This window comes from Cetorhinus maximus, chromosome 18 (assembly GCF_964194155.1).
Source record: "Cetorhinus maximus chromosome 18, sCetMax3.hap1.1, whole genome shotgun sequence".
In the NCBI taxonomy this organism is placed as follows: domain Eukaryota; kingdom Metazoa; phylum Chordata; class Chondrichthyes; order Lamniformes; family Cetorhinidae; genus Cetorhinus; species Cetorhinus maximus.
In genome coordinates this window covers 73361653-73389195 of record NC_135896.1, presented here as the reverse complement: position 1 = coordinate 73389195, position 27543 = coordinate 73361653, and the positions used below count along the sequence as shown (strand labels likewise).

General features: G+C 41.9%; 1 protein-coding gene across 2 annotated transcripts in view; it reads left to right on the top strand.

Moving 5' to 3' along the window:
* LOC144693247 (tau-tubulin kinase 2-like) overlaps positions 1 to 27543 on the top strand; it is a 313940-nt gene that overhangs the window by 260617 nt on the left and 25780 nt on the right. For both annotated transcript variants that reach the window (XM_078562916.1, XM_078562915.1), the window contains exons 12-13: positions 6299 to 6510; positions 11593 to 12040. In XM_078562916.1, coding sequence (XP_078419042.1) covers positions 6299 to 6510; positions 11593 to 12040 — 660 coding nt within the window. The remainder of the gene's footprint in view (positions 1 to 6298; positions 6511 to 11592; positions 12041 to 27543) is intronic.

The window sequence follows — 27543 nt, the reverse complement described above, 5'->3', positions numbered from 1 at the left end:
AAGTGGATAACCTCACATTTATCCACCTTATACTGCATCTGCCATGCATTTGCCCACTCACTCAGCTTGTCCAAATCACACTGAAGCATCTCTGCATCCTCCTCACAACTCACCCTCCCACCCAGCTTTGTGTCATCTGCAAATTTGGAGATATTACATTTAATTCCCTCATCTAAATCATTAATATGTATTGTGAATAACTGGGGTCTCAGCACCGACCCCTGCGGTACCCCACTAGTCCCTGCCAGCCATTCAGAAAAAGACCCGTTTATTCCTACTCTTTGTTTCCTGTCTGCCAACCAGTTTTCTATCCATCTCAATACACTACCCCCAGTCCCATGCGCTTTAATTTTACACGCCAATCTCTTATGTGGGACTTTGTCGAAAACCTTCTGAATGTCCAAATAAACCACATCCACTGGCTCCCCCTCATCAACTCTACTAGCTACATCCTTGAAAAATTCCAATAGATTTGTCAAGCATGATTTCCCTTTCATAATGCTCATAATTTCCCATGCTGACTCTGTCCAATTCTGCCACTGTTTTCCATGTGCTCAGCTATTAAATCTTTTATATTGGACTCTAGAATTTTCCCCACGACTGACGTCAGGCTGACAGGTCTATAATTCCCTGTTTTCTCTCTACCTCCCTTTTTAAATAGTGGGGTTACGTTAGCTATCCTCCAATCTGTCGGAACTGTTTCAGAGTCTATAGAATCTCGGAAGATGACCACCAATGCATCCACTATTTCTAGGGCCACTTCCTTAAGTACTCTGGGATGTAGATTATCAGGCCCTTGGGATTTATCTGCTTTCAATTCCATCAATCTTCCCAACACCATTTCCCTACCAGTACTGATTTCTTTCAGCTCCTCCCTCTCTCTAAACCCTGTGTTCCCCAACATTTCTGGTCTGTTATTTCTGTCCTCCTTTGTGAAGACAGAACCAAAGTATTTATTTAGGTGGTCAGCCATTTCTTTGTTCCCAATTATAAATTCCCCTGTTTCTGACTGTAAGGGACCTACATTTGTCTTCACCAATCTTTTTCTCTTCACATATCTATAGAAACTTTTACAGTCAGTTTTTATGTTCCCCGCAAGCTTACTCTCATACTCTATTTTCCCCTTCTTAATCAATCCCTTGGTCCTCCTTTGCTGAATTCTAAAGTGCTCCCAATTCTCAGGTCTGTTGTTTTTTCTGGCCAATTTGTATGCCTCTTCCTTGGATCTAATACTATCTCTAATTTCCCTTGTAAGCCATGGTTTGGCCACCTTTCCTGTTTTACTTTTGCGCCAGGCAGGAATAAACAATTGTTGCAGTTCACCCATGCGCTCTTTGAATGTTTGCCATTGCCTATCCACCGTCATCCCTTTAAGTAACGTTTCCCAATCCATCACAGCCAACTCGTGCTTCATACCATCATAGTTTCTTTATTAAGATTCAGGACCCAAGTCTCAGAATCAACTACGTCACTCTCCATCTTGAGATGGAGCCTCGCACAACTAGATTGTCAATTATTCCTTTCTCTGTACACAATACCCAGTCTAGAATGGCCTGTTCTCTAGTTGGATCCTCAAAGTATTTGCCCAGAAAAGCATCCCGTGTAAACTTCAGGAATTCCTCCTCTACGATATTGTTACTAATTTGATTTGCCCAATCTATATGCGTATTAAAGTCACCCATAATTACATTTGTTCCTTTATTGCATGCGTCTTGAATGTCCTGTTTAATGCCATTCTCAACATCACTACTACAGTTTGGGGGCCTATATACAACCCCCACTAACGTTTTTTGCCCCTTAGTGTTTCTCAGCTCTACCCGTACAGATTCCACATCGTCGGAGCTAATATCTTTCCTCGCTATTGCGTTAATTTCCTCTTTAACCAGCAATGCAACTCCACCGCCTTTTCTTTTTTGTCTGTCCTTCCTAAATACTGAATACCCCTGGATGTTCAGTTCCCATCCCTGGTCACCCTGTAGCCATGTCTCCGTAATCCCGACTATATCATACCTGTTTACATCTATTTGCGCAGTTAATTCATCGACTTTATTGAGAATGCTCCTCGCGTTAAGGCACAAAGCCTTAAGGCTTGTCTTTTTAACATTACTTGTCCTGTTCCCACTACTTTTCACCGAGGCCCTGTTTGATTCTTGCCCTTGATTTCTCTGTCTATCACTTTTTTTATTCCCCTTTCTGTCTTTTGTTCTTGTCCTTGATTCCCCTTCCTCTGACTCCTTGCATAGGTTCCCATCCCCCTGCCATTTTAGTTTAAATCCTCCCCAACCACTCTAGCAAATATTTCCCCTAGGACATGAGTCCCGGTCCTGCCCAGGTGTATCCCGTCCAGTTTGTACTGGTCCCATCTCCACCAGAACCGGTCCCAATGTCCCAGGAATCTGAAACCCTACCCCTCACACCATCTCTTCAGCCACGTATTCATCCGATATATTCTGCTATTTCTACTCTGACTAGCACGTGGCACTGGTAGTAATCCTGAGATCACTACCTTCTGAGGTCCTACTTTTCAACTTTCTTCCTAGCTCCCTATATTCTGCTTTTAGGACCTCATCCCTTTTTTTACCTCTGTCGTTTGTACCAATGTGTACCATGACCACTGGCTGTTCACCCTCCCCCTTCAGAATGTCCTGTAGCTGCTCTATGACATCCTTGACCCTAGCACCAGGAAGGCAACATACCATCCTGGGATTCTCGTTTGCGGCCACAGAAATGCCTATCTATTCCCCTTCTAATTGAATCCCCTATAACTATTGCATTCCCACACCTTTTACTCCTCCCCTGTGCAGCAGAGCCAACTGTCGTGCAACGAATTTGGCTGTTGCTGTTTTCCCTTGAGAGGCCATTCCCCTCAACAGTATCCAAAGCGGTATATCTGTTTTGCAGGGGAATAGCCACAGGAGATTCCTGCACTGCCTGCGTACTCCCCTTGCTCTGCCTGGTGGTCACCCATTCCCTTCCTGCCTGTGGACTCTTAGCCTGCAGTGTGACCACCTCTCTATACGTGCAATCCACGATACTCTCCACCTCGCGGATGCTCTACAATGACCCCAGCCGCTGCTCCAGCTCCGAAACCCGAACTTCCAGAAGCTGCAGCTGGAGACACTTCCCACACACATACTGGCCCCGGTCACTGGAAGTGTTCCCAGCTTCCCACATAGAGCAGGAGGAGCATACCATGGCTTTGAGCTCTCCTGCCATGATTTACCCCTTTAAATTAAATTAAACCTTTTGAAAGATACTTAATATCAAATAATATCAATCACTCTCGGGCTTTTCTTCCCTGCTCCTCGTTGTTACAGAATATAACCCTTACAAATGATGAACCACAAAATAAGACCTTAAAAACTATAAGCAATAAAAGTAGTAAATGCTTACCCGGCCATACTCACGGTACTCAAAGGATCACCTTGTTCCCTCCCCACCGAACTCCCTCAGTCACCTCTGCTCTCCCAGCTGCTCTTCACTTCCTGACTCCTCTCGTGCTCCTTTTCAACTCCTGACTCCTCTCGCGCTTCTGTTCATCTCCCAACTCCTCTTGCGCTCCTTTTCAACTCTCGACTCCGCTCGCGCTTCTCTTTTAACTCCCGACTCCTCTCGCACATAAGAGGTTAGCAAAATTAATGCACAAGGGATTGAGGGTAATATATTGGCATGGATTGAGAATTAGTTAACAGACAGGAAACAGTAGGAATAAATAGGTCTTTTTCGGAGTGGCAGGTGGTGACTAGTGGGATACCGCAGGGATCAGTGCTTGGGCCGCAGCTATTCACAATATATATCGCTGATTTGGATGAGGGAACCACGTGTAATATTTCCAAGTTTGCTGGCGCCACAAAACTAGGTGGGAATGTGAGTGGTGAGGAGGATGGAAAGAGGCTTCAAGGTGATTTAGATAAGTTGAGTGAGTGGGCAAATACATGGCAGATGCAGCATAAAGTGGATAAGTGTGAAATTATCCACTTTGGTAGGAAAAACAGAATGGCAGAGTATTATTTAAATGGTGATAGATTTGGACGTGTTGATGAACAAAGGGACCTGGGTTGCCTTGTACAGCAGTCACTGAAAGCAAGCATGCAGGTGCAGCAAGCAGTTAGGAAGGCAATTGGTATGTTGGCCTTTATTGTGAGAGGACTTGAGTACAGGAACAAGGATGTCTTACTGCAGCTGTATAGGGCCTTGGTGAGACCACACCTGGAGTATTGTCTGCAGTTTTGGTCTCCTTACCTAAGAAAGGATACACTTGCCATAGAGGGAGGGCAGCGAAAGTTCACTAGCCTGATTTCTGGGGTGACAGGATTGCCATATGAGGAGAGATTGGGTCGATTAGGCCTGTATTCACTGAAGTTTAGAAGAATGAGCGGGTATCTCATTAAAACGTATAAAATTCTCTGACAGGGCTGGACAGTCTGGACACAGGGATGATGTTTTCCCTGGCTTGAGGATCTAGAACAAGGGGTCACAGTCTCAGGATATGGGGTCGGCCATTTAGGACTGAGTCGAGGAGAAATTTCTTCACTTAGAGGGTAGTGAACCTGTGGAATTCTCTACCGCAGAAGGCTGTGGAGGCCAAGTCACTGAATATACTTAGGAAGAAAACAGATTTCTAGACACTAAAGGCATCAAGGGGTATGGGGAGAGAGCAGGAGTATGGCGTTGAGATAGAAATCAGCCATGATTATGTTCAATGGTGGAGCAGACTCGGGCCAAATGGCCTACTATTTTCTATGTTTCTATGTATGACCTTTCATCAGAGGTGGGGAAAAGTTAGAAATGTAATAGGTTTTCAGCAAGTGAAAGGGGCAATAGTGAGAAGAAGAACAAAAAGGAAAGGCCTGTGATAGGGTGGAGAGCAAGAGAGATTCAATGACAATAGGGTTCATGGTGGTAATGGGAGAATTTTTTTTTTTAAAAAGGCGTAAAATGTGGAGTATGAATCGCAGAATCCTGTTTGGTTGCCACCCGAAAGCAAAGGAAATGATAGAGAAACAAGAGAGAAATAAACAAGCCAGCAAAGAAAAAGGAAAATGACGGCAAAGGTCACAATCTAAACTTGAACTCAATACTGAGTCCAGAAGGCTGTAAAGTGCCCAGTCGAAAGATGAGATGCTGCTCATTGAGCTTGTGTTGAGCTTCATTGGAACACTGCAACAGACCAAGGACAGAAAGGTCAGAGTGGGAGCATGGCAGAGTTAAAATGACAGGCGACTGGAAGCTCACGATCGCCTTTGCGGTCTGAGCAGTGATATTCTACAAAGTTGTCTCCATTTGGTCACCCCAAGGTAGAAGAGACCACATCGTGATCAGAGAATACAGTATATGAAATTGAAAGAAGTACAAGTAAATTGTTGTTTTACCAGGAAGGAGTGTTTTGGGGCATTGAACAGTGAGAACATAGGAGGTAAACGAGCTGATGTTGCATCTCCTAAGCTTGCATGAATGTTGCCATGGGGAAGGGTGTTCAGAGTGACTCCTTCCCCTTCACTTCCCTCTGACCCCTTCCCTTCTTCCAATTTCATCCCTTGCTATGTATTCATAGTGCCCTCGGACATTCCTCTCTTTGACCCTGAATGATCCGTCCTGAGCAAAGGCCTCAGCTTCACTCCCTCACGCCCCACCTCAAAGAATTTCAAGCCCGGCACGACAAAACTCTTCTTCCATAATTTTTGCCTCCACCTGCTTCTTTGGCTGGGAGTCTCCCCCCGCACAGCGAATCCTTTTACCTGTCTCCAGTATTCTCCCTCTGAGCTTGCAGTTCTCCATTCTCCCAAATTCAACCCTAATATTGTTATCAAACCTACTGATGAGGTTGGTGCTGTTGTTGTCTGGCATACGAACCTCTACCTCACAGAGGTGAATGCTAACTAGGGATGGACAAGACCATGGAAAGATTGAGAACCTTGACCCTAAGCTCTGGGACACTCTCCCTAAACCTCTCCAACTCTCTTCTGTTAAGATGGTTCTTAAACTCTACCTCCCTGATCAATCTTCAGCTGTCCTGTTGTCTCTTTCTGTGGTTCTTGTTAAGCACCTTCCAATGTTTTACTACATTAAATGCGCCACATAAATTTAAGTTGTTAGTTCTTTATGCCTACCTGAGATGATAACTAATTCAAATCACTGGCTAAATAATTGCACGGCTATGAGGAAAGAGAAAATAAAGCCACAAAACAGAAAGAAGGGTGGATAAGTGGGTGACTGGTAAAGACTGTGGCACTTAGCCATCCTTTATGGTCCAAGTGACAGATGCAGTAAAACACTTTTTTTCTTTTTGGAAATGCAGGGCGTTACAGAGGAAGAGAACAGCCATGGTGCTGGAAATGGGCCTCAAACTGGGCCAAGCCTGGGCTCCCCAGTGAAGGTGCGTTCTGAGACTTTGCAGCCAGATCGCGATGTCCCACTGTTAAGAAAGCTAAGGTCCATACACAGCTTTGAGTTTGAAAAACGTCTCACTTTGGAGCCAAAGCCCAGCACTGATAAATTCTTGGAAGCTTGGTAAGTGTAACTTTATTCAGTTCTGGCTTAACTGGTTCTGCTACAAATATTTACCGAAAAGCGAATATCGGGGAAAATATGGCACTTTTGCTTAATGCTGCTCATACCTTCATGGAAAAATATGTTTCTTACGACATCAAATTAAATTATGAAAAAGACATGAATGTTACATTTAACAGTCTGTTTGCTGTCCAGATGCAGAAAATTAACAGTCTTGTAGGTCGCATCTTTACTATAGGACATAGTATTTTTGAAAACAGCTACAAATAAATTTATTATGTAGTTTAGAAATCCAAACACTTGATTTTGAAACTGGTTTATTCTGTTATTTTCTGTTTAATAGGCAGAGTTAAGGGAGCAAAACAGCTGAGCAAGAAAACAATGGGAAGAATTTTCCCCCCATTGGGGGGAGAAGTGCAGAAGTGGGCGCGGACGGGCACACCTCCCCCAATCGGGGGTGCGCCGCCATTTTACGTGGACAGGCCAATTAAGGCTATGCGCTCCCTGTGCAGGTGGGGGGGAATCCCTCAGCCGAGAGTGCGCTCTTTCGCGCATGTGCGCAAAAGAGCACACTCATCTCCCTGAGGCTAAGTGCTGCCTCAGGGAGATTGGCGCCAAATTTAAAAATGGTGAAGATGCAAAAATAAAATTTCCCTGACATGTTCCCTCATGTGACACTGTCACAGTTGGGACATGTCCATCACTTTGAAGCGTATATTTATTGAAATTTTTAAAACCCTCATGAAACCTCATCCTGCCTGTGGATGAGGTTTCATGCTTTTTCTGAAGCCCGCCAGGGCTCCCGGCCTACCCACCAACCTTAAGGTTGGACGGGCAGATCCATTAATTATCTCAATTACTTTTTAAATGGCCTCAATAGGCCATTGACAAATCGGCGGGCGCACAGCTGATTCGGCTGTGCTCCTGCCGACCTGAAAGTTGAAATGATGCGGGGTGATGCCGGGAGTTCCGCCCGACGTCATCCCACATAATTTTACGCGTTGGCGAGCGGGCCCCACCTCCCGCTCGCCGACCTAAATATCCTGACCAATATATTTAATTTTCACATGTTTATTGCACATCAGAGACCTGCCATTTAAGACCTCGTTCCCTCAGAGCCAATATGGTGTTTCTATCTACGTGCCACACGGCAGTCCCATTTATTTTGATGAAATTCCAAATTTCAGACCACCCTGGGGTTGATCCAGAGTTGTTCTACCACAGGCGTGCAAGTTACCAGTTGGCTACTGCTGCATAAGCGGGAAAAGAAGACTTCCATTTACGTACCACCATTTCACAATCTCTGGATGCCCTAAAGGGCTTCACATCCAATGAAGTACTTTGGAAGTGTTGTTGCTGTTATATGAATAAAATTATAATGTAATATTGGACTGAATTCTAAGTATTGTTCAGTTAGCATAGAAGATGACGCTGCAATAAAAGTCATAAAAATAACCGTACTCGCCAAAATTAAATGCTGTAAACTGCTTGTTAAAACAGTTAAAGAAGAAGATAACTAGAAGTGAGAAGTTTCAATATTTTGTGCTTATTCTCATTGTCTTTTTGATGGCTGTCATTTTAATTCTTGAGAAAATGACACGTCAATTCCATGGGGATGCACTACTTTTCATTCATTCATGGGATGTGGGTGTTGCTGGCTAGGCCGGCATTTATTGCCCATCCCTAATTGCCCTTGAGAAGGTGATGGTGAGCTGCGTTCTTGAACCGCTGCAGTCCATCAGGTGTAGGTACACCCACAGTGCTGTTAGGGAGGGATTTCCAGGATTTTGACTTAATCTTTAGTGTAAAGTCCTCCTACTCTTTTATTCATCAATTAATAGTGTGTGTTCTGGGCATCCCAGAGGGACACCGTTATCATTTTGAGCAGTAAAGATACATGAAGTTGTTAAAAGAAGTAAATCTACCAGAAAAACGTAATAGTGGTGGATTGGGGAGTGGGGGGGGCAAAGAGCAGTGGAGGTGGCTGGGGAGTGGGGTAAGTGCCATGCAACAAGAACATTTGCATTTATGTAGCACCATGTTACTTCACAGGTATGTTATGAAATGGTATTTGACACCAAGCCACATAAGGACATATTAGGAAGGTGACCAAAAGCTTGATCAAAGAGATGCATTTCAAGGAGCAGCTTAAGGGAGGAGTAGAGAGGCAGAGATGTTTAGGGAGAAAATTTCAGAGCTTCGGACCCAGGCGATTGAAGGGACTGCTGCCTATGGTGGAACATAAAGATCTTGGAGGGCAATAGAGCTGGAGGAAGTCACGGAAATCAAGCAGAAGAGGCCGTGGAGGGATTTGAAACATGGATGAGAATGTTAAAATGGATCAATTTAGGACAAAGAGCACAGGGGCCATGGTACTTGGTGCAAGTTAGAATATGGGTGGCAGAATTTTTCATGACCTCAAGTTTACAGAGTCTGAAAAATGGGAGGCTGACCAGGAGGGCATTGGAAAAGTAAAGTCTGGAGGTAACAAAGGCATGGATGTACTTTCACTTAAAGTACAGTTTGCTTTAATGCAGTAATAGTAGATTTTTTTTTAAATTAGTCATGTCTTTGTCACATGACTAAGAGTACTTGGGGGGTCATTAATGGTTGATTTAGCCACATGTCTAAAAGTCTAATGGATAATTATCCAATAAGACTGCATTGCTAAACTGAAGAGTGAAGCAGGTGTAATAAAGATTAGTTCAGTGGCTAGCAAGTAGTTGTTAATGAGATCTTTCAAATAGAGCAGTTGAAGTTTAGAGTTCATTGTGCCTGTGTCAAAAAGCCAAAAGCATGCTCTCTATCTTTCTCTGCTTCCGATATTTATTGACTTCTCCCTTTAATAGGAAATTGCCTTTGCTTCAGTTATTCAGCTATTCCTTGTTGCATGCAATGACTGCATGTTTTAACAGCTCTCTCAATAATGAAATTTCTTCTAATTCCCCTCCTCGCTCTCCTAGTCACTATTTAAATTGATGACGGGTCATCACTGACATCCCTTCCCTGCCACCCCCCTCAACTCCCAACCAGAGGAGATATTTGTTCCCTATTCACTTTTGACAAAGTGCTTTATTTTAAAATCCTGTTTTAAATTTCATCAGCCTTGTCAGTTCCAGTGGAAGTTGACCAGAAACTAAACTGGACCAGCCATATAAATACTGTCTCTACAAGAGCAGACAGAGACTGGGAATTCTGCAGAGAGTAACTCACCTCTTGACTCCCCAAGGCCACCACTATCTCTACAAGGCACAAGTCAGGAGTGTGATGGAATACTCTCCACTTGCAGCTCCAACAACACTGGAGAAGCTCGACACCATCCAGAACAAAGCAGGCGGCTTGATTGGCACCCCGTCCACCATATTAAACATTCACTGCCTCCACACCAACACACAATGGCAGCAGTGTGTACCATCTACAAGTTGTACTGCGGCAATTAACCAAGGCTCCTTGGACATCACTTCCAAACCCATGACCTCTACTGCCTAGAAGGTCAAGGACAGCAGATGCATGGGAATACCACCCCCTGCAAGTTACCCTCCAAGCCACACACCATCCTGACTTAGAACTCTATCGCCATTCCTTCACTGTCACTGGGTAAAAATCCTGGAACTCCCTCCCTAACAGTACTGTGGGTGTTCCTACAAAACATGGACTGCAGTGGTTCAAAAAGATGGCTCACCACCAGCTTCTTGAGGGCATTTAGGGATGGGCAATAAACACTGGCATTGCCAGCGACACCCACATCCTGTGAAAGTATAAATAAAGTTGTATCTATTCTCTGATAACCAGATTTCCTGATATCATCTGGCGAATCTAGCTGGCTTAAATAGTGTATGGGAATAAATAAGTGCAGCATAGTATGATATTTCTAAAATATTTGAAAGATATAGTGTAGAGTATCATTGGTGCACCTATTCTTTTCTTCATGCTTCATTCCTAAAATCAAATATGAACTGGTAAATGGACTCTAGCTAGCTTCAAAATACTACCTGCATAAAAAGGATGAAAGATGGACAGAAGTTTTAACTCAGTGAGCTGAAATATAGAGCAGCAGATTGAATGTTTCTTCTTCAGGTATTCTCTTTCTCTGTCCCTCTTTTTGTTATTTGTTCATGGTGTCTGAGCATCACCAAGGCCAGCATTTATTGCCCATTCCTAGTTGTCCTCAAAAAGATGGTGGTAAGCTGTCTTATTTGGATCCTATCTGTCCTCCTCTCTTCACTTGCCCAAAAATAAATAATTAGATTTATTTCTAATCATTTCACAGTTCTCCATCTCAGCTGTTTATCAATGACTTTTTTTTGTCAGGAATATGGAATGTGGTTTGTCTAGTTTGATACGGTTTGTCTAGTTTTCTTCTGTTATCTGTTGCAAATGAATGCCAAAATATAAATACATACCAACTGTATTGAAAGGAAGCTGAAATACTTCTACCATATTAATCAGTATGGGGTCATTTGGATAGAATTCGTGATTCCCCCACACAAGGTTGTGAAGGAAATACTGAATAAATTGCCACATTTCTTAAATACCAAACCATCAAGCCACTAACCACCATCCTCTCAACCAAGAATCTTACAAGTATGTAAATCCTTTAAAATGACTTGTTTGGATTGATATAATGTGTTTTAATACATCAGGCGTTTACATCAAATTGGAAATGTGCAAGTTGATTTCAGATTTTTGAAATGTAGAATGTGTCCTTTATCTGACTCTTGTTCCCATTTAAGCTTTTGGTTTTAAACAAGATCTGATAGGATGCCTAAACACACTAGGAAAGCACATCAATTAGTTACAATTGTATTCCACTCTACGCTTGTCAGAAAAAGTGTTGTGAGTAAATGGGAAGATTGACTAATAGTCAAAATTCATTTTAATACTTTATGCCTCTTTTGTAAAGATATAATATCCTTGGAGCAGACATGCTGTCCAGGTTTAACAGAAAAACTCTGACAAATAACAAAAAAATCCTAGCCTGCACAGTATGGATTTATTTATTCCTAATAGTACTGTAAATTGTTAGAACTATCTCGTACTTTTATTTTTAGGTCTGTTAACTATATACATTTTTGTGTCCAGCTCCACTAAGGCTCAGGAAGTCTTGGCTTTGTTGAAGGATGTTGCTGCTACCCAGCCTCCGAAAGCCTCTGCTGCTGCTCGTACCGACAGAGTATGGCACTTTGATGAGGAGTACATTCCAGACTGTTCAAAGCCCGTCTCTGTGGAATCTCCTGAGCATGGTGATGCTGTCATTAGCAATGGATTTGTAGCCGTTAATTTAAGCTCCTGCAGGCAGGAGGTTGACTCCAAGGAGTGGGTCATTGTGGATAAAGACCGTGATCTTCAAGATTACAGGACTGATGGAGGTCAGGGCCAGAAATTGACCAGTCCATCTGGACGAACAGATGATGAGGAGCCAGATGTCCTAGCAGAAGATCCTCCTCAAGAGGAAAGATTAAAGCTGGAAGCAGACTTGCCAAGTGAAAAGATGGGACATCTGCAATCTCCAGAAACAGGAAGAGAACAGGTACCTGCTAGTGAAAAGTGTGGCATTAGAAGTACTTTTTTAGAAGTACATGTTTATGTAACTGCTGAATTGCACTATTCAATGAGAGAAGTTAGTAAGCTACCACAGGTTAATGATGAGAGTCTATTGATGAGAAAATGTAGTCTGGGAATCATATACAATTAAAATATAGAAATTTGTTTTATTTCAAAGTATTTTTTGGATGCAGTCTGAAAGGACTGATACTAATTTGGCCCATCCCATTTGTCTGTCTGTCTGTCTCTGCCATTGTGTTTAACATGTTGAATACCAGCATCAGACTCTCATTGGTCGAATCCAATGTCATAGTGTTGGAGGCTGAGTTCAGCTTGAATTTTAAATGTTTCTAAAACTCACATTTGTCTTAATGAGGAGAAAACAGATCAATATTTCTTTTTGATTAAAGATTTATCAAAAGGCATCTAGGGTGTAAATATTTAGAACTTTAAAATTGACAATACTTGACAGGTTGAAAAGACCACAAAAATGACAAAGGAGAATTCTGGATTTTATGCATGGGTTGGACTACCAAGAGAAGAAACAGTGCTAACTTTCTGACCTGATCAATGCCTTGTGCGGTTGGAGTGCTGTGTTCAGTTCTAGACACTTCATTAGAGGAAGGATATTGGAGCCATGGAAAGCTACTGCCAAGATTCACTGGAATTATATCAGGGGTATAAGGTTATAGTTACAAAGGAAAATGTTTTTTTTCACCGTAATGCAGGAGGCTAGTGGTGATTGAACAGAGGTTCTCACAATAAGAGAGGGTGAGTATTTAAAGGTTTTTCCCACTATTTTGCAAATCAGCAACATGACAGAAACCGGATAATCATTTGGATGCTTTATTATGAGCAGGTATTGAGGCAGAGGATAATTTAAAGTACTCGAAAAAGAAAATGAACTAACTGGCACCCCTTTCGTGCCTTTCATTTTGTAAAATGATTATAATCAATTACTTTTGAATATATTCAATGACCCAGCCTCTGCAGCTCTTTGGGGTATAGGATTCCAAAGATTAATGGCCCTCTTGAGATAAGAAATTTCTACTCAACTCCATCTTAAATAAGAGACCCCTTATTCTGAAGCTGTGCCCCTTAGTTTTAGATTCCAACACTAGGGGCAATTTCCTTTCAGCATCTACCCCGTCAAGCCCCCTGAGAATCTTCTGATGAAGGTTCATCTCGACCTGAAACGTGAACTCTGTTTCTCTCCATAGATGCTGCCTAACCTGAGTATTTTCAACATTTTTTGCTTTTATTTCAGATTTCCCAGTGTCTGCAGTATCTTGCTTTTGCATTAGTGTTCCCTGAGAATCTTGTATCTTTTAATAAAATCACTTCTCATTCTTCTAAACTCCAATGAGTATAAGCTCAACTTCACTCAATCTTCCCTCATAAGACAACCACTTCATGCCAGAATCAAATTCTCTGAATTGCCTCCAATGCAAGTATATTCCTCCTTAAATAAGGGGACCAAAGTGGTACGCAGCACTCTAGGTCTCACCAATGCCATTCACAGTACCAGGATGGAACTTTTATACGCCACCCCACTTGCAATAAAGGCCAGCATGCCAATTGCCTTACTAATTACTTGCTGCACCTGCATGCCAACTTTTGTGACTCATGTATGAGGACATCCAGATACCTCTGTACTGCATCATTCTGCAGTGTCTCTCCATTTAAATACAGTAATGGTTTGCTCTTCTATTCCCCCTACCAAAGTAGATAACCTCACATTTCCTCACATACTCTATCTGCCAAATTTTTGCCCACTCACTTAACCTGTCTATATCCCTTTACAGACTTTGCATCCTCTGCACAATTTGCTTCCCCACCTATCTTTGTATAGTTTGTAGCTCAATTTTGAAGAGCTAAACCAGCAGAGGCATGATAGTTTCATAATGCATTTTTAAAAAATGTTTCTCTTTGATTTACTTTCATTTAAAATGAATGAGAGCTTTTCTCATTCAAAGGATGTGCCAGGGCATGCATTGTAGCTTACTGTAATAGTCAATAGCAGTTCTCCACACCTACTAAAGGTATAAGAGTGATGTGGCACACCATGTTGGCATTAGGCGCAAAACATGCTGTTAAAGAGAGGGTCTTATAACTTGGATCATCCGTGGAATGATTTAATTACACTTGGTTAGAGATATTGAATGACTGAATATCACCTTAGTATTTTATTTGCAATCTGTTCGAGCTAATACAAGTATAGACCTCCAATATTTCATTGGTGTATGTTTGATGCTATAGCACAGCTATCAGTACATCTGTAGTGCATTAGTTGAGTGTTTGTCCCACTGGTATGGTGTCAGGTGTGATTGTTTTTCTCATCCCGTGAACCAAACTACTGTTCAGGGCAGTTTGCAAAAGATAAATCCTCAATTTAGGGGAATACTGAGTCCACTGGGTGTTGTAATGACAGCATCTCTGGTGAGTGCAGCTTAATTATTGGGATAACAATTCCATAAAGTATCTGTAATTCCTATTGACCACAAGATGTGTCACTATAATGAGAAAGAATGGGGAAGAGGAAAGTGGGATATAAGAACTGTGTACTTAATCTATTTATGTCAGATAGTTCTGTAGTTAACTTCCATTTCTCTGCATTGCACTTAAAAGTTGTGTTCTGTGATGTGACCCAGGATTTGTCATCCCATACCAATTAACCACATCTGCTATTTTAATGGCTTAAATATCAGGACTAGCAATCTAAAAATTTCATTTATTTCAAAAGGCAGTACAGATGATAAAAAATACTATTTTTAAGACACTGCTTAAAACCAACTTCTTTGGTTATCTGTTCTAATATCTCCTAACTGGTAATAGTTTTAAGTATTTGAAATATTACACAGAATTGTATTGAACACAGGAATATAGGGACATGCCTTGACTGATAGCAAGATTATCTGCTGTGAAGATTATATCTGGTAGCATGGTACATTGATTAGCTGATAAAATTACTGGTGAGTGGGTACTGAGATTCATAGCTGTTTTATTGGGTAAACTACAATATCGTCACTCAATCAGCATTGTTCTATTCCTCCAAGCTGGTGGTAACTTGACCTTCATCATCTTTAATGGAGGCTGATGAAGGTTGAGAGATGAAAAAATGGATGGAAAATCAATATCGAACTAAATCTGAGAACCGCTGAAGGGGTAGCAGCTGGCATGTGCATGAATCACAGTAAGGTTATCCATGTCTTAGGGCTTTATAGAAATTTTTTTTTGGCTTAAGGAGAAGATCTCCACTTAAACATTAAGTAAGAATTTTCTTACCTAAATAATGTGGAGTTTTTTGCACACCATAGTTATATTTATAAATAAATAAATCTGTGCATGCCCTATGGAGGGGAGTGGAGAGAAGGGAAATATTTAGGTTGATTAACGTGTGCAGTATCCCTTTTTTTAGGGTGCAGGTTTTTATCATAAAACACAAAATTTAAGAAAATATTACTTCTACGTTTACCTTTTTCCTTCTGTAACAAATTTATTTGCAACGTTACTCAGTCATACTAAAAACTTCTTAAAAAAGAACAGTTTTATCTCTGATTTGTCACGCTATTTGTCAAACATCAGGTATCGCCAGCCATGGCTCAGTTGGTAGCATTTCTGAGTCAAAAAATTATGGGTTTGTCCCTGTCTTGTGCTTGCTGACTTGCATTGGCTCCAATACTGGCAATACCAAGATTTAAAATTCTTAGTCTTGTTTTCAAATTCCCCTTTGGCCTCAACTTTCCTGTAACCATCTCCAAGACCTCTGCACTCCTCTAATTCTGTACTCTTTCCCATCCCACTTTTAGTCGCTCCACATTGGTGACCATGTCTTCAGGTGGCTCACCATAATTTCTGGAATTCTCTCCCTAAACCTCTTGCCTCTCTGCCTCTCTTTCCTTCTTTAAGAGGCTGTTTTAAACCTACTTCATATCTGCCCTTATGTGGCTCAATGTCACATTTTGTCTGATAACGCTCCTGTGAAGCATCTTCAGATGTTTTACTACATTAAGGGTATTAGATAAATGTTCTTGTTTATATCCAGGATTTCTGTTGATTAAGCCACACTAGGATTCAGTCCTTCCAGAATTTGCCAATATAAATTAATCATCTTTATTGTTTTCAAACCTGCCCAAATATGGAATCCATAATTAGCTAGGATATATTGCAAAATATTTTTTAAAAAGTAAGACTTGAATGTGCAAACTTTCATTTGCCACAACTACTTGTAAATGGCTCTGAGCATAGTATTTAAAATTGCTTTCTTCAGCAGCAATTAGTGCAGACAAAAATTGGAGTTACTTGATGTTTTATAAAAATGTGGGAACTTATTTTTGCTGTTCTTAAAAAAAAAGTTTCCCTCAATTTTATTTTCATAAATTTTTTCCATTGATGAGGGGTTGAGACTTATAGGTATATTCTCAGTCATAAAAAATTTTTTGAAATTTGTAGGCACTGGATACTGGAAGTTGCAACCTGTTTCATTGTTGTGTGACAGCATTAGCTCATCGAAGGTTTCTTAGACACCGACCTTCAATAGAGCCATTTCAAGAACAAAAAGGGCTGTTATTTAAGCAAGTTTAGCAGTTTACTTATTAAAAGGTATATTTTATTTTGCTTTCACTATGTTTCAATACTTATTTACAGTCATACATTTCGCAGCTTAATGAAGAGCGCCAGATGTTGGATGAGAGGATTTTCATTATTTGGAGCAATTTCATTACTTCCCATTTGCTGATTATTTGTTGCAGGCTTCTCAGTGGTTTTATTGCATCTTCATTGGGAGTTGCACTTGCATTGCCAGGTTTTGATTGGCTCAGTTATAAGGGAACCAATTCAAGTTGTATCATCTACCTTGCCAGTTAAGTACAAGGCCTGCGTTGCGTGATCTCAATTGTGAAGTAATTCACAGGGATTAAGAAGAACAAATGTATTCTTCCTCTTTAGTTCTTTGCGAAATTTTAAAAGCTGTGAAAAATGATAAGATGTATGGTCTGGGAAATTTGTATATGGGATAAAGAAATCTCTAGTGTTTATGGGTGTTCCATTTGAGAGACTTTTAAAAAGACTTTTTATGACTGAAAATATATCTATAAGTCTCAACAATAAGTCCCTCATCAATGGAAAAAATTTACTGAAAATAAAATTGAGGGAAACTTTTTTTTGGTACGTTGTCAGACAGACTTGCCTGGTTAGTATTAATAAAAAGAAAAGTATTGCTCAAAAGAGAGACCTGCCTAAGCTTTTCGTCTTGCACTTATCAGAACACTTCAAGAATACCAATATAAAGGGAAAACAACAATTTATACTGTATGTGAAGAGAGTGTTGATTGGTTGACAAGTGACACTGTAGTTTAGCTAAACGTAACTCAGATGGTTAAATTCACTGGAAAACAAGGAGAGTCTGAACCAGCATCTTGAGGACAATGAAAGGTTATTCAACATTCCAGCAACTGTTCACACCCTCATTGATACTGCAATGATCCTATTTATATGAACTCAGCAGAAGCCATTACAGGGTTGAACTGGTGCTTCACGTCTGGAATATTGGGGGTGGGGGAGAAAGGAGGGAAGGGTGTCACTTGTGACCAGATACAGACATAGGAGTTTCTGTGAAGAGTGAGCTGCAAAGCAGAAGGCCGTCTTGCAGTGAAGTGCTATGAAACGTTTGAAAAAAAACAAGAGAGGTGCTTCTGCCTTGGCTGTAGGACAGAATGCAGAGGAATTATTTTGCTTGCAAATATCTATTATAATGGGGTAAAATAGCATCTTAGTTGTTTTACTATCATTATGTAAAGATAAATCTTACAGATTGAACTAAGCGAATCTGATAATATTGCTCTTATGCTCACCCAACTCTGGAATAAAGCAGCTTAATGGTTCAAATCAAGTCTCACCTTAACATAGTGTTAGCTTGTCTGCTTTTTTTTTTTCATTCCTTTTTTTTTGCCCTCGTTTAGATTAGTGAAAAACCTTGTAGAAATGTAACTCATTTTTTTTTTGAAACATTTAGTACATAATTTTTAGAGAGTTTCAAAATCCAGTTTATAAAACTATGGAGCTGTGGAGACTAAATTTTTTGAACCTTCACAGAAGTGAAACTCCTATACAGGAGCCATTTTGTGACTGAAACCTACTTTTGCAAGTTGAAATTTCTGTTTTTACAAACTCAAAATTGTTGACTGCCCAGCTCTTGTATGAGTAGGTATCAGCCATCTAATGTCAGAGTCCTAGCTCCTGAAAACAAATAATATTGTTTCCATACTAATGGTAGATTTCCACCTATGCTTCCTGCTGCTTTTAAATTGGTCTGTCAGTGAACAATGGTGAAAAATTCAGCTGTAGTTATTTTAACAGATGGCAAAATAAATTGATAGCACAAACCTAAAATAGAAATAAACTAGTTAACAATGAACAATTTTACCCACATAATCTTCACCTAGTGGTGAGCTTCACTGAGTGAAGAAGGTTCCAGGTCCAGAATTATACTTTATTGTTAGAAGTTCTACTATGTTGAAGGAAAGAGGACTGAAATAGTACTACCATAGTTTTCCTTGTTTTATATTCTGCCACATTTTTTCAAAAAAGAAAGGCTCCTTAAATGAGCAAAGATGCAAGTGAGAACAGGAATTATAGCAACAGTGATGTATAACAAAGCAGTTTTTTTTTGAGTAAACGTACTTTTCGGCTTATTTTGTGGAAGTAACCTTCAAAGAGAAGGTTTTGTATGATGTTCATATACTTATTGCAAAATGACCAGGATTGAAATGCTTTCCTATGCTTTATTGGCCACTTTCAGATTGCCATGCAGAGATATTATTGTTCACTCTTACATCATATTGCCTCCCTTATCAAATGAAAAAACTTGTGGCTACAGAATAGACCCATAGTAAAAGACCCTTGGGTGAACTAATTGATCTAACTGTGCAAATCGCCAAAAATTGTGGTGCCCTTATGTACCGCTTAGAATCTCTTCTCTCTGGAGTGGTCAATAAATGGTTGTCACCATTGATACCTCAAATAGGGAGTATTCGGTGAGGCACAGATGTACCTTACCCTTTCCACCTTTCCAGATAATCTGTGTCCGCCTATAATTAAAATAATCATCAGAACTTTTATATATAGGTACCGAGGGACCACATGCTTAGACTTTGGGTAGCAACAGTTTTCATTTCTCACTTAAGGAATAAACTTGGTTCCTTACTGTGTTCTTTATTGATGAAGGAAAATTTACAACAAAAGAGGCTTGATGTTGAAATAAAAAGTGTGTGCTGGAAAAACTCAGCAGATCTGGCAGCATCTGTGGTGAGAGTTAACATTTTGAAGTGAATCTGACTCATCTTCCTCTGTTCCAAAGAAGAGTCAGCACCTGCAGTATCTCACTTTTATTTTAGGTTTATATGAGCCAAATAGAGGGAAGAAAGTCTTTTAGGCTGAGTTGCCTATTGCTGTACCCTTGACTCCTTGGGCAGAATTTTTAGCTTGGCAGGTGGGTGCACGCCCGCCCGACCTGACCGAGCGTGAAATGACGCGCAATGACGTCGGCCGAACGTGCTGATGTCAACGTGCAGTCGGGCGATAGCTCTGTCAGCGGGCGCGCACCAGAGCTGGCAGCGTGCCCGCCGACAACCATAAGGCCTATTAAGGCAATTGTGCTGAATTTTTCATTGCCCGTTCAATCTAACAGTTGACGGGCAGGCGAAAAGGTCAAGCAGCCTTTGCATTTTTTTGGAAACCTCATCTACTGGTGAGATGAGGTTTCCAAAATCAAATACAAATGAAATAAAAACTTTAATTTTTAATTAAAAACATGCCCCTGCTCATGAGGGGACATGTTTCATTAATTTTTTCTGCTCTTTAATAATTTATTCTTCATCTCCCTGAGGCAGCTCTGTGCCTCAGGGAGATTATTCAGCACTCTTTCGTGCTAGGCCTGCTCACCCTCCTCCTCCCACCCTTACAGGCAGCGTTCACCGCTGCCGTTCGTGTATCACGCTGGGCGAGCCTTAATTGGCCCGCCTGTGTAAAATCGTGGAGCGCTGCCTATCACGGGCGGTGGTCGGCCTCCTGACCATCCCCGCCGATCCCACATGCCAAGGGCAAAATTCTGCCCCTTGTCCCAGTATCTTTCTTTTAGATTCTCATCGTCTGAAATGGAATTCTGCTATGAGTGTATGTAGATGGAAGTCGTTAATAGACTCTGAACTGGGTTGAACCTAATACTGTGTTACAAAGGCAGTTGGCATTTTCCTCATTATATCTTGTTTGGATGCAATTAAAAGCTTAATGATTAATTTTAAGTTCTATTATTTTTGTTCATATATAAAATTATGTTCTGCAGTCATGGATCTAGAGGGTACAATACTCATTCTGTGACCATTTGCTGAAGTCCCAGCTGCAACCCACAAATCTGTTGTCCATATACATACGCAACATGCATGTCTCCTTTGATTTTCTCACCTTACCCCTCGTATGCTGAGGCTGGTAACTCATGCTGTGGCTCCACTGACAGCTTTGAGCTGCCTGTTCTTCGAGTAGCCATTTTGAACCTGATCTGTATTGATGATCATGGAAGACACCGCAACTGAGCTAGATCCTATTGCTCGGTTTTGGAATTGCAGAAGTGTTCACTGGTGATCAGGGACAGGAATCACTGGTTGATTATTTTTTCTCCCCTCTTGGGAGGGTCAGAAAGGAGGGAGTAGTGGTGAACAGTTTTTCCAGACCAGCGGTGGGGGGACGGGAGTGTACTGTGGTGATCGTCGGGGGTCAGTGTTAGGCACACCGCTCTTTTTGATATATAATAATGGTCTGGACTTGGGTATACAGGGTATAATTTCAAAGTTTGCATTTGACAAGAAACTGGGAATGTAGTAAACAGAACATACATACAAACAAATGAATTAGCAACAGGAGTAGGCCACTCAGCCCCTTATGCCTGCTCCGCCATTCAATAAGATCATGGCTGATCTGATTTTAACCTCATGTTCCTGCCTAACCCCGATAATCTTTCACCCCTCTTGCTAATCAGGAATCTATCTACCCCACCTTAAAAATATTCAAGGAGTCTGCTTCAACCCCCTTTTGGGGAAAAAAATTCCAAAGTCTCTCAACCCTCAGAAAAAATGTTTTCTCATCTCTGTCCTAAAAGGGCAACCCCTTATTTTAAAACAGTGACCCTGAGTTCTAGATTCTCCCCCAAAAGAAAAAACCCCACATCCAGCCTGTCAAGTCCCCTTAGGATCTTATGTTTCAATCAAGTCACCTCGTATCTTCTAAACTCCAGCAGATACAAGCCTAGACAGTCCAGCCTTCCCTCATAAAATAACCACCCAGTCCAGGTATTAATCTAGTCAACCTTCTCTGAACTGCTTCTAATGCATTTACATGCATTTCCTTAAATAAGGAAACCAATACTGTACACAGTACTCTGGATGTGGCCTCACCAGTGCCCTGTATAGCCGAAGCATACCTCCCTACTCTTGTATTTAATTTCCCTGGCAATAAACGATAACATTCCATTAGCTTTGCTAATGACTTGCTGCACCTGTATACTAATCTTTGGCGATTCATGCACTAGGACACCCAGATCCCTCTGCATCTCAGAGCTCTGCAATCTCTCACCATTTAGATAATATGCCTCTTTTATTCGTCCTGCCAAAATAGACAATCTCACATTTTCCTATACTCCATTTGCCAGATTTTTGACCATTAACCGAACTTATCTATATCCTTTTGTAGCCTCCTTATATCCTCTTTACAACTTACTTTCCTACATACTTTTGTGTCATCAGCAAATTTAGCAACCAGTCCTTCAGTCCCTTCATCCACATCTGTTGTATAAATTGTAAAGAGCTGAAGCTCCAGATCTGATCCCTGTGGCACATCACTAGCTACATCCTGCCAACCAGAAAATGACCCATTTATGCCTACTTTCTATTTCCTTTTAGCTAGCCAATCTTCTATCCATGCCAATATGTTACCCCTACACTGAGAGCTTTTATTTTTCGCAATAACCTTTGATGAGGCACCTTATCAAATGCCTTCTGAAAATCTAAGTACAGCACATCCACCGGTTCCCCTTTATCCACAGCACCTGTTACTTCTTGATTTCCCTTTCACAAAGCCATATTGACTTTGCCTGATTACCTTGAATTTATCTAAGTGTCCTGTGATAATGCTTTAATAATAGCTTCTAACATCTTTCCTATAACAGATGTTAAGCTAACTGGCCTATAGTTTCCTGCTTCCTGTCTCCCTCCCTTTTTGAGTAAAGGAGTTACATTTGCTTTTTTCCAATCTAATGGAACCTTCCCTAGAATCTAGTGAATTTTGGAAAATTAAAACTATCAAGTTAAAACTAGCATCAACTATCTCACTTTCTACTTCTTTTAAGACCCTAGGATGAAGTCCATCAAGATCCGGGGACTTGTCAACACGCCGTTCCAACAATTTACTAAGTACTACTTTCCTGGTGATTCCAATTTTATCTGAGTTCCTCCCTCCCTTCCAGTTTGTGATTTACAGCTGTTTCTGAGATGTTACTTGTATCCTCTATAGTGAAGACTGATGCAAAATACCTATTCAGTTTATCTGCTGTCTGCTTATTTTCCACTATTTATTCCCCAGACTTACTTTCTATAGGACCAACGCTCACTTTGTTAACTTTTCTTTTTTAAAAATCTATAGAAACTCTTATTATCTACCTTTACTTTTCTAGCTAGCTTTCTCTTGTACTCTAATTTTTCCCTCCTTATTATTCTTTTACTCATTCTTTGTTTTTTTTATATCCTGTCCAATCTTCTGACCTGCCACCCATCTTTGCATAATTATATGCTTTTTTAAGTTTGATACTATCTTTAACTCTTTTAGTTAACCACGGATGGTGGATCCTACCCTTGGGTTTTTCTTTCTTGTTGGAATGTATCAATCCTGTGTAGTCCAAACTATCTCCTTAAATGTCCACCACTGGATCTCTGATGGCCTATCCCTTAACCTAAATTGCCAGTTTACTTTTGCTAGCTCTGCTTTCATGCCCTCGTAATTGCCCTTATTTAAGTTTAAAATACTAGTGTTAGACCCAATCTTCTCTCCCTCAAACTGAATGTGAAATTCAATCATATTATGATCACTGCTATCTAGAGGCACCTTCACTATGAGGCCATTAATTAATCCTATCTCATTGTACAATACCAGGCCCAGAGTAGTCTGTTCCCTGGTTGGCTCCAGAACGTGCCGATCTAAGAAATTGCCCCGAAAACATTCTATGAATTCATCATCTATGTTACCTTTGCCCATCTTGTTGCTCCAGGTTATAAGTAGATTAAAAACCCCACGCCTTTATGACAAGCTCCCACTATTTAAGCCTCCAATATTCTCCCTCCACCTGGACCCCTCCCTCTGGATTCTTACCTGCTCTTGATCTTTTCATTGAGAACTGTCGGCGTGACATCAGTCGTCTCAATTTCTCTGCTCCTCTCACCCACTCTAACCTGTCTCTTTCTGAACTAGCCGCACTCCGTTCTCTCAGGTCCAACCCTGACTTTGTCATCAAACCTGCTGACAAGGGTGGTGCTGTTGTTGTCTGGTGCACTGACCTCTACCTCTCAGAGGCTGAGCGTCAACTCGCAGACACTCCCTCCTACCTCCCCCTGGACCATGACCCCACCACTGAACATCAAGCCATTGTTTCCAGGACTGTCACTGACCTCAGCTCCTCTGGAGATCTTCCCTCCACAGCTTCCAACCTCATGTTCTCCCAACCTCGGACGACCCGCCTCTACCTCCTACCCAAAATCCACAAACAGGACTGTCCCAGCAGACCAATCGAGTCAGCCTGTTCATGCCCCACGGAACTCATTTCTCGCTATCTTGACTCCATTCTCTCTCCCCTTGTCCAGTCTCTTCCCACCTACATCCGTGATTCCTCTCACGCCCTACGTCATATCAACAATTTCCAGTTCCATGGCCCCAACTGCCTCCTCTTCACCATAGACGTCCAATCCCTCTCCACCTCCATCCCCACCGGGATGGTCTGAGGGCTCTTCGCTTTTTCCTCGAACAGAGGCCCAAACAATCCCCATCCACCACCACTCTCCTCCGTCTTGCTGAACTTGTTCTCTCACTGAACAATTTCTCCTTAAACTCGTCTCACTTCCTCCAAATAAAAGGTGTGGCTATGGGTACCCGCATCGGCCTCAGTTATGCCTGTCTCTTTATGGGGTATGTGGAACATTCCTTGTTCCAGTCCTACTCAGGCCCCCTCCTACAATTCTTTCTCCGGTATATCGATGACTGCTTCGGTGCTGCTTCATGCTCTCATCTGGACCTGGAAAAATTTATTAATTTTGCTTCCAATTTCCACCCCTCCATCATTTTCACATGGTCCATCACTGACACTTCCCTTCCCTTCCTTGACCTCTCAGTCTCAATTTCTGGTGATAGACTGTCCACCAATATTCATTACAAGCCTACTGACTCCCACAGCTACCTCAACTACAGCTCCTCACACCCTGCTTCCTGTAAGGACTCCATCCCATTCTCAGTTCCTTCGCTTCTGTTGCATCTGTTCTGATGATGCCACTTTCCAAAACAGTTCCTCTGACATGTCTTCCTTCTTCCTTAACCGAGGTTTTCCGCCCACGGTGGTTGACAGGGCCCTCAACCGTGTCTGGCCCATCTCCCGCGCATCCGCCCTCACACCTTTCTCTCCCTCCCAGAACCATGATAAGGGTCCCCCTTGTCCTCATTTATCACCCCACCAGCCTCGGCATTCAAAGGATCATCCTCCACCATTTCTGCCAACTGCAGCATGATGCCACCACCAAACACATCTTCCCTTCACCCCCCTTTCGGCATTCCGTAGGGACCGCTCCCTCTGGGACACCCTGGTCCACTCCTCCATCACCCCCTACACCTCAAACCCCTCCCATGGCACCTTCCCATGCAACTGCAGAAGGTGCAACACATGCCCTTTTACTTCCCCCCTCCTCACCATCCAAGGGCCCAAACACCCCTTTCAAGTGAAGTAGCACTTCACTTGCACTTCCCTCAATTTAGTCTACTGCATTCGCTGCTCCCAATGCGGTCTCCTCTACATTGGAGAGACCAAATGCAGACTGGGTGACCGCTTTGTGGAACATCTTCAGTCTGTCCACAAGCATGAACCAGACCTCCTTGTCGCTTGCCATTTCAATACACCACCCTGTTCTCATGCCCACATGTCCATCCTTGGCCTGCTGCAATGTTCCTGTGAGGCTCAATGCAAACTGGAGGAACAGCATCTCATCTTCCGATTAGGCACTTTATAGCCTTCCAGACTTAACATTGAGTTCAACAACTTCAGATCATGAACTCTCTCCTCCATCCCCACCCCCTTTCCGATCCCCTTTTTCCAATAATTTATAATTTAAAAAGTTTTTTAAAATATATTTTTCTTTTCCCACCTATTTCTATTATTTTTAAATGTATTTCCATCCATTGATTTATATCCACCTTTTAGCCTATTTCGATACCTTCCCCTCACCCCACCCCCACTAGGGCCATCTGTCACTTGCTCGACCTGCTTTCTACCCTTAATGTCACCATTAGCACATTCCTTAGCTAATGTCACCACCGTCAACACCCCTTTGTCCTTTTGTCTATGACATCTTTAGCAATCTCTTCTTTGCCTCCACCTATCACTGGCCCTCTATCCAGCTTTACCTGTCCCACCCCCCTCAACCAGCTTATATTTCACCTCATTTCTAGTTTTCCTTAGTTCTGATGAAGAGTCTTACGGACTCGAAACGCTAACTGTATTCCTCTCCACAGATGCTGTCAGACCTGCTGAGCTTTTCCAGCTATTTTTGTTTTTGTTTCAGATTTCCAGCATCCGCAGTATTTTACTTTTATCCCACTATTTCTTCCTTGATACCCCGACCTACTGTGTGATTAATGTTAGGGGACCTGTACACCACTCCCACAATCATTCCTCATCTCTACTCAGACCACTTCTAACCCTGGTTTCCTGAACTTAGGCCATCCCTTTCTATAGTGTTAATGTCGTCCTTAATTAACAGAGCCACCCCTCCATCTTTTCCTAACTTCCTATCCTTCCTAAAGTCACCCTTCAATGTTCAGGCCCAAATCTATCCCATCCTGTAGCCATGTCTCTGTAATGGCTATTAAATTGTACTTATTTATCTCAATCTGCACCATTAGTTCATCTGTTTTGTTTCAGATGCTACATGCATTCAGATACAGAGCCTTAAGTTACATCCTTTTAACCTCTAGCCTTATCTGTTGGTTTATCTTAAAATTGTACTCTGTCCCTTCCTGTCATGGTCTGTTTATCATTTCCCAAATTAATACCTTCCTCTCTTACCTTGTCTCTACTTTTTAATTTACCACATCTTCCTACATTTGATCCCTTGCCCCCACAATTTCGTTTAAAACCCTTTCTTCTACTTTAGTTATGCGATTTTCAAGAACACTCATCCCAGAATTGTTCAGGTGTAGATTGCCCCAACAGTACAGCCGCCACTTCTCCCATGCCAGTCTTTGAGCCACGCATTTGAACCATACAAACCACCACTCCTTCGCCAGGGCCTGCTTGACTGGTCCTGGCGACCCCAACCTCACTAACCTTGTTCTGAGGGTGGCATCCATGCTGCTGCTCCAAGCTGGGTGCAGTCCCAGCATTCGCCACCACTCCTGGTGGTGGACTGAAGAGCTACCGGCCCTTCAATTGGCAGGCAGCTCTTGGAGGCGGGATCCCATCCTTTAAAGGGCTGGGAATCCCGATGGCAGACATCAGTTGCCTGACTGCCACGGAATCTGGTCAGGGCTCCCCAAAACAGCCAAGGTGGGGTTGCCCCCGGCTTTCTGGCCTCCCATCGTCAGTACCTTGATTAAATTCTGTCCATTGTGTCCAGTTCTGGGCATCACACTTTGGGAAGGATGTCAGTGCCTTGGAGAGGGTGAAGAAGAAATTTACTATAATGGCACCAGGGATGAGGGACTTTAGCTAGATGGAGAGACTGGGAATTTAAGATAATTGGCAAATGCATCAAAGATGACATGAGGAGAAATTATTTTACGCAGTGAGTTATGATCCAGAATGCACTGCCTGAAAGGTTGGTGGAAGCAGATTCAATAGTAGCTTTCAAAATGGAATGGGATAAATATTTGAAGGAATAAAATTTAAAGGGCTATGGGGAAAGAATAGGGGAGGGGCACTAATTGGACAGCTCTACCAAAGAACCAGCACATGATGAGCTGAATGGCCTCCTTCTATGCTGTATTAATCTGAGAGTCTTTCCATACCTCAAGTTCAAGTCTCCAATGCCACCTCAGCAGAGAGAGTGCTCAGCACTGACTGCAGATCTAATATAACTTTCATGGCAAAATTTATTAAACATCTTCAAAAATTAAGTCAGGGAGTAAAGATTTTGTGGAGGGGCTTCTTTGCCTTAGCTTGTTGAAAGAAAGGAAACTGTAGAATCCATG